The sequence below is a fragment of the Anomalospiza imberbis genome, chromosome 3, assembly GCF_031753505.1.
Source record: "Anomalospiza imberbis isolate Cuckoo-Finch-1a 21T00152 chromosome 3, ASM3175350v1, whole genome shotgun sequence".
Taxonomy (NCBI): domain Eukaryota; kingdom Metazoa; phylum Chordata; class Aves; order Passeriformes; family Viduidae; genus Anomalospiza; species Anomalospiza imberbis.
In genome coordinates this window covers 3994963-4002945 of record NC_089683.1, presented here as the reverse complement: position 1 = coordinate 4002945, position 7983 = coordinate 3994963, and the positions used below count along the sequence as shown (strand labels likewise).

The 7983-nt window shown below is 43.6% G+C and overlaps 1 protein-coding gene and 1 long non-coding RNA gene across 2 annotated transcripts; one reads left to right on the top strand and one right to left on the bottom strand.

The window, feature by feature from the left end:
* Nucleotides 1–616: 616 nt before the first annotated feature.
* On the top strand, nucleotides 617–2138 carry LOC137470147 (uncharacterized). The gene is made up of 2 exons (XR_010996908.1): nucleotides 617–741; nucleotides 1438–2138. It is a non-coding gene; the product is annotated as an uncharacterized lncRNA (long non-coding RNA).
* Nucleotides 2139–5723: 3585 nt separating this feature from the next.
* LOC137470137 (gallinacin-10-like) lies at nucleotides 5724–6266 on the bottom strand. Its single transcript, XM_068183180.1, has 2 exons — nucleotides 6108–6266; nucleotides 5724–5860 (listed from the first exon to the last, which is right to left on the bottom strand). Exons 1-2 carry the CDS (start codon nucleotides 6163–6165, stop codon nucleotides 5724–5726), a joined length of 195 nt encoding a protein of 64 aa, XP_068039281.1. The 5' UTR covers nucleotides 6166–6266.
* Nucleotides 6267–7983: the final 1717 nt, after the last annotated feature.

Genomic DNA, 7983 nt, shown 5'->3' with positions numbered 1-7983 from the left:
GTGTGCCTGGAATTTTATTGAAGGGAGTCATAGGGAACACTGACCATCTCCCTGATTCCTGATTTGTGATCCAGGACATGGACACAACCCCACAGTCCAAACCACTCTGAGCACCTGCCCAAGGTTTCAGACAGGCAGCTAATCCACCTGCACCCTCAGCTTCACTTCTGGAAAGACAAAAATAAGAGAAAAAAAAGTGGAGTCCATGATCTTAAAACACAGCTAGCTGTAAGGAAACCATCAAGGGTGAAGCTTACTTGTAGAAATAACAGGATTTAATGGAAAAGGGGAAAATTATTTTCTGCTCCTTGCATAATCCCCCCTCCTGCCTGTCCCAGCCAACAAAAGGGGCAGGGATATTTAATTTGGGGAGTGAGGCTGCTGAGCAAAACCTGCTGGGCCATGATGTCACAGATGGTTCAGTGCTCTTTGGAACCAAACAACATCAGGGAGAGGGAAGGAAAAGGGGAATGGCTCCAGCCTCCTCAACTCCCTCCCCCACCTCCAGCGGGAGAGGGCAGCAATGCTTGTCCCAGGTCCAGGCTCCCTGCATGGAAACATAAATGTACCTAGGCTGATAACAGCCCCCTTGAAGACTGCTTGGCACCAGGGAAAGGGAGCTTGGACATGGTGCTCAACTGCTTCCTTCCTCTTGAGGACCAGGAAAAGATGCTCCAAGCAGTCTCCAGTGATCAGAGAAAACACTGAGGCTGTGACTGACAGGAAGCTGTTGATCTTGAGGTGTCTGTTAGAGTTAATATCTGACCTGGCAGCCAAGCAGTAGGTGGTGAATTTTGTATGGGACCTCTCCTTTTGGAGAAAAATAATTTTGTCATCCAGAAAGAGCAAATTCATCTTACTGGTTTGGCTTACTGATTCTTCAGGGAGCTTGGGAAATTTGCTTTTACACCTTGGGAAATCACCACCTGTGGTCTGTATTCTAGACTGTGGGGAAACCAGTACAAATATCTTTGGCTCTGAAGTAATTTCCCTGCTTTTAATTACAATTATGAACAGCTTTTCTGGCTGATCAGAAGAGGAGAGTTAATTTAGTGACAATCTCTTCTGTTCCAAAAGTAAATAAACAGGCAGAGGTAAGAAGCGGTGTTGAGTTCCCCTGTCCCAAAGTTAAGGAACAAGTGACAAAGAGAGGGACAAGTGTTTGCAGCCACAGTGAAGGTGACAGTGGGCAGAGGATACACGATGTTCATTCTCCTTGACAGAGCACTCAATAAAGGCTGCTCATGCATAAAACTGATTTTCAGTGGGGAAACTCCAGTCCCAGTGACAGAAGTGCCTGCCCAAGGCCAGTCATGGGACCACCTCCAGTCTTTGTCCTGGCCATGGACCAGAGCAGGGAGGGACATAAGTCACTGATAGCAGATTTTTGGAAAGCCATGTTCCAATCAGCATTTTGAAAACTGATCTGTTCTTCAGGTTACCAAGGATGAGCTTTTCTGAGGTCCTGCATCAGCTTTGGAAGGGGAATATCAACCAAAACAACCCTTTTCTCCCATAGCTTGAATACTACCAAAGAGTTTGGTTTGAGCTGCTGCCCTGCCAGCCCTCCATGGGAAAACACTCGTGGTGTCCTAGGAGACAAGTTCTCAATAGACATGGAATGAGGAAATCCTTGGGAAGAACTCTCAATGGTCACTGCAGGAGAGAAACAAGGCAGGGAACTGGGATGGGAGAAGCAGATCCCTGTAGGGCCATCAGCAGAGGACAGCAGTGGGAGTTGTCTGACATGAGGCCAAGCCCAGATTCCACTCAGGCTCATGGGGAGTGCAGGGGTGAGATGGACACTCAAGGGACCCTGTAGAAATTGGGCACAAATGGAAGAATGAGCCTGGAGTGAGGGTGGCTGCTGGGCTGAAATGGATGGACATAAGGTCCAGCATTCAGAGACAGGAATGGAGACAATCCCTTTTGGAATAACACCTCCGTGATTTATACACCAGAGATGTGTTTCATTGGGGTAGCAGGGAAATCTGAGGCTCTGTTCTGAATTTATCCAGATTTAATACCAGAGATTTTCTTCAGGATGTTGTGGTTTAACCCAAGCTGGAAATTCAGCTTCAGGCAGCTCTTGCTCACTTCTGCCCTAGTGGAATGGGGAGAAAATCAGAAGAGTGAAAGTGCAAAAACTTGTGGGTTGAGATAGAGACAGATTAATAGCTAAAACAAAATCTGTGCAAGCAAAGCAGAACAAGGAATTTATTCACCACTTCCCATGGGCAGGCAGGTGTGCAACCATCTCCAGGAGAGCAGGAATCCACCACAGTTAACACTGACTTGGGACGAAAAACTCCATCACTCCAAGTGTCCCTTCCTTCCTTTTTCTTCCTGCAAGTTTTATTGCTGAGCATATCCCCACATAGCCTGCAATACCACTTGGGTCACCTGGGGCCAGCTGTCCTGGCTCTGTCCCCTCCCAAATCCTTGTCACCCACGCCTCAAGTTGGTGGAGTGAGGAGCAGAAAAGGCCTCGACTGAGTCCTGCCCAGCCATAACAAAAAACATCCCTGAATTATCAGCACTGTTCCCGGCACAAACAGAAACCACCACCCCATACTGGGAAGCAAATTAAATCCATCCCAGCCAAAACCAGCACACAGAAGGAACTTGAGGAATGTAGAACAAATCATCAATGTCTGTTTTTTAAGTTTGTCATGTCCAGGCTATGGGCAGTGAGATGTCCTTGCTACAGTGTGTTCTTTAAACATTGAATTTTGTGACTGCTGTTGAAAACAGGTCTGATGTTTTAAAACCCAGTCTATACACCAGCCAAAATCTTGCCTCTGTGGAGGGATAGTTCAGATCCCATTGTTGTGTTAATAAATTCAGGTGTGTGTGTATATTTGTAATGCTAATATAATATAATATAATATAATATAATATAATAATTATTATATTATATTATATTAATTATATATATTATATTATATTATATTATATTATATTATAATAAAATTTGTAATACTGCTGGTGTTTATTGGTAGCCATACAATTATCCTCTGTGTCCAGGCTTGCCTGTAAAGTTCTTCCCACTCATCTTTCATTCCTGTCATCCTAAATACTTTATTACCATCATCAAAACTGGTTGCTCCTTTAGTCATTCCCTTTCCCAAATCCTTTGGGAATATGTGAGACTTCACAGACTCACTTGTTTAAAAAATACTGCATCACTCTGAGCCTTGAGTCAAAACCAGAGAGGAAATTACTGTGAGTAACAACAAAGATCACAGGTTTTGGTTTAAGAAAACCTTTATTTCATGTGCGAATAAAATAATAATATATATATTGCTTCACATCCTCCAAGAGCTGCATGAACCTGATGTGATTGAACCTCCAAACACCCCTGTGAGGTAGGCTGGAATAGGTGGCCAAGGAGCCAAAGTGGCTTGAGTATTAAAAGCAAAAAGGGAGTGACTTCAGCGAGGAAAAACCCAGATCTCCAGAAGCGGTGTGCTAACAGGACATGCCCTCTGGAAGCTTCTTTTAAAGCTCATTTGAAGGAGGCTTTAGATAGAGGAGGAATCCATGAAAATCAGCTCCTCAAGGCAGTGGAAATGTTGCTGGTCCAAGGGCCCTGATCCAGGAAAGCCTTTTCTTCTTACTCTGCCAAAACCCTGCAAGGATACAAAGGGCCTTGTTATTGTGCTGCAGTGCCACCTCAGCTCATTCTCTAAAAGCCTCAAATACCTCTAAAATACCTCCTAATTACCTTTCAAAATGAACCTACAGGGTGGGTTCAGCCTGCAGGTTTAAGAACCTACATCTCTGTGTTGGGTGTCAAGGTCTGCAGATTACCAGTGTATAGGAGCTGTGGCCACTGGCAAATGAGTTATATGAACACTTGTAATGACTTTTTTTTATTCAGTTTACACCAAAATAAAAATCGGTGATTTGAAGTGGTTACTGAACACACAAGTCTAGTACCATCTGAAGTGGTCTGGGGTATCTACTTCACCTCCAGACCATCTCTCTTTTCTGAAAATCAGTGTTTTCTCTTAGAGCTAACTCAGCCAGATACATTGATATGATTTAAATACTCCAAGACACCTCAAATGCCACTAAACATCTCAATGTATCCTGCTGAATCAAGCCCTTCATGTCTGAATTCAAAAATTTGTTTTCAAGCAACCCGAGCTGGAAAAAAATATTTATATTGTCCTTCAGAATACCCCGTTGGTTTTAACTTGTGATTGCCACAAACTTCTACTCTTGTATTGGTCAGCTCAGCTGAAAATCAAACAGCCAATATAAGAACTTTAATCCTGAACACTAACATCCATCAGTATCAGGTACATTCTTCTAAGAAGGAGTATTTCTGTAGGAAAATTACACCTGAAACCAGACTCAAGAGGTCTTGTTCCTTTCCCAGGCTCAGTTTTCTTTTTGTCAGGTCTAGCAGATGTTCTGACAGAAATTTGATGTTGGAGCTCTCCCATCTGCTCCTACCAGTCCATTTGCTATCAGTGGAAATTGCTTCCCAAGGAGGATGAGTGGTCACAGAAAGTGAGGGATCACATCACTCCTTTGTAAAATCATCTAATATCAGATTCCTTCTGTTCCGTTTATTTTCCTGAATTCCCAAATGCATCCTTAGCATCTTATTCCTTAGCATCTTATTCTCCTGGCAACAAACCTGTCCTATTATTGGAATTACTTGGTTTCCTGAAACCACTGAGGATCCCCACTTGGTGAATAAATGTATAAAACTTTTTTCTAGAATCATCTCATCAGATTTCTTCAGTTTCTGGGAGCCTTTAAGCCCTGGCAATTCTATAAACAACAGAATCACAGAGTAAGGAGTTCTGGAAAATTCAGACATCACAGATCTTAGCTCTCCCTTTGTTTTGAGCCAAGGTCTGTCCTGTCATATCAGTGGCTGGGGACCTGCCTGAACATCGTGGCTGGGATAAATTTTATCATCACACCAGTCCTCTTCACCAAAGGTACAGGAACCTCTCCTAATCTGGTGCTGCATTTGGGGGTGTGAATGTCACTGCAGCTGGCAGGGATCATCTCGTGGCCATTAATAGAAAAAAGATATTCTAAGAATTAAATAGCTGGAGAATATATTTTATTTTAAGATGAAGAGCATTCCCCAAAAACATGTTCAAAACCTTAAGGAAAGAAAAAATCTGCCTATGAGGGTAACTCCAGACATTATTAGAAAGTGGTTTCCCAGATCAAAAGTGAAACGCACACTCAAATCTCCACTCACTGACAAATTCACTCCTCTTTGCCCTTCTAAGAGCTGTGCAGTGGTGGGAGGAAGGAGAGATGGGGAGAGGTTGAAAAGCAGAGTTCTGTGAATACTTTTCCCTCTTTAAATGTACATTTTCTAGGTAAATTTTCAAATAAAAACAAGAGGGATGATAAAAAGGTTCCTCTGATGGGTATAAATACTGTGAAGTATTTTCCTAATAATTTCTTGAAAAAACTTATTTCTTTTCCCATTAAAATTCAAAATAAAATGAAAAATAGTGAATTCTTGGAAATTTTGACCGTTCTGAACCCTTTCTCCCATACACAACTTCCATTCAAATGAATTTTTTCCCTAAACACACATCAGCATTATACACGTGTTCCTCCTCCATTGGGGCTTTCCCACCAAGGGTTGCCCTGCAAGCCCCCCAGAAGTTTTGCTGATTATTCAGAGAAATAGTGGATAAAACAGGGGACCTTCTGAGGCCCCTGAGATGTTTTGTCACCTACTTGGAGCAGCAGTTCAGCAGCCCCCCGTGGCACGTCCCCGTGGCAGCGAAGGTGGGTGGGCACGCCCCGGCACGGCAGAATTTTCCCTGGCTCCGGCACTCGACAGTGTCAGCAAAAAGAGGGTCTGCAGAACCTGTGGGGAGTGGCAGGAGTTAAAATCTCAGCTTTCTGCCTGAAATTATGAGAGGCAAATGTTCAACAAATCACGTGTTGTCTTTTTTAGCAAGAGGGTCATCCTGAGCGCAGATGCTCCTGGTCCCACCACTGTACCATCCCTGTGGGATCAGATTTTGCCTTTCAGCTGATGGTGGCTTTTCCCCCCCATGAACACTCTTCTGCTTACAAACCCTTTTGCTCTTTGTAGGAGTTTTGCTTCTCACCTGAAGTAGCCTGGAAGAGGAGGAGGAAGACAGCGAAGAGCAGGTAGAGGATCTTCATGGCTGTCAGTTGTTTGTGGATTGTGAGGTCCTGAAAAGCACCTGAAAGACCAATGGTGGCTGGAGCTGGCTTGAGCAAGGGCTGAGACAAACATCCAGTATTTATAGGGCCTGTGGGGTTGTGCAAGTGTGACAAGTCAATGAGTAACTGCCATGAACTTTCTGGAGAGGGACTGGACCCCTTATCACAGGTGGCAGTGAATGTGTTGCAATCCCCCAAGGGTGAATTTCCACTTCATGTGTCAGTTATATAATCTGACCATCGGCCAAGCCTGACTGAGCTGCACCAATTTTCATGGCTTTTGGAAACCTCTTCCCAACACAAGCACCAGGATGGGTCGGTGGGACTTGGAAGTCAGTGACCATTGGAGTGGGGACCCAGCTTTGACCCTGGATTCGTCACTCACTGACAGTTCATGTAACGTTTTGTCTCCATCTCCCCATCCCTGTAGCGAGGTGGATGATGTCAAAAGCAGAGGAAAGCATTGGGAAAGACTTGAGGTGATGCAACTGTTCTCTGTCACTTTCTAAACCGGTCACAGGACAGCCTCACCCACTGCAGGGGGCTGACACAAAGCTCTCCCCCTCCTTCAGTCCTCACTTGTATCATAGAATAACAGAACAGTTTGGGTTGGAAGGAGACCTAAAGATCATCTCATTCCAACACCCCTGCCATGGGCAGGGACACTTCCACTAGAACAGGATGCTCCAAGCCCCATTCAGCCAGGCATTTCATCCCACATCATTCCCACTGCTCTGCCTTCAGCCTTAAGGCGTAAATTCTGACCTCTTTGCATTCAGTTTGTTTGTCCATATTAAAAACCTCAGGAGTTAAGAGTTCTAACACTCACTAATATATCTCTTTTCTTTTAAAGGAAATAAACTACTTCATATACATGCACAAGTTTGTGCAAAAAATGCCAAATATTTCCCCTCTTATTGCCCTTAAGGTTGGGAGAATGGGCTAAAGGTTGGGAGAATGGGCTGATTCCACAAGAATCAGCTTTGAAGGGCAACATCTTCTGGGGTTTCACTTCAGAGCATGATCCCTGTGGCTGTAAATTTTATTAAAATGAGATCAATGCAGGGAAGGTTCTTCTTCACAAAATCCTGGGCTAATAAACACCTTAAACACTATCACAGCCCAGGTGTTTCTGCAGTTCCTATCTCTGACATTCTGGTTCAGTGATTTGCTTCCTTATTACCTCATTCCTTATATTTAACTCAGAGTTAATGGCATTTTTGTTCCAAGATTTGTTTGAAGGATGAAAACATTACTGAGGTTTATGTTTAATTTGCACGGTAATGGGCCAGCTTGAGCAGCTGAGAGAGGTAACAAGGTGAGTTTATGCAGCAAATAACAGCTAGATAAACACTGATTTCCCCCTTGCACTCATAAAATCTAATTAACCAATAAATGCCAAGCCTTCCTTTTTTGTCCTTTTTTTGTACCCTTGCCTTGAAAATTATCTTTTCCTTTGCCAGCAACTCTTCAGCTTTCCCCATTTCTAATGGAGAAGAAATTTAATTTGTCACCCCTCTCTTTTCTCTTTAGTGGGATACAGAGAGGCAATTGCCTGACCTGCAACACCAGCATGAATAAACCGCAAAATAAAACCCTTTTGTTTTTCTCAAGACACATTGACATGTGAATTCTCCTCACCTATCTTTCACACAGACAGAACAGTTGGGAATGTTGTGCGAGTGGAAGTACTTGTCCATAAGACATCCAAGTTAGGGAGGAGGGGTGTTTTTCCCAAATAAAATCAGAGTGTGGCGCCAGGGAAGGTTGTGATTACTTTTTGTTATTTTAAAAAGC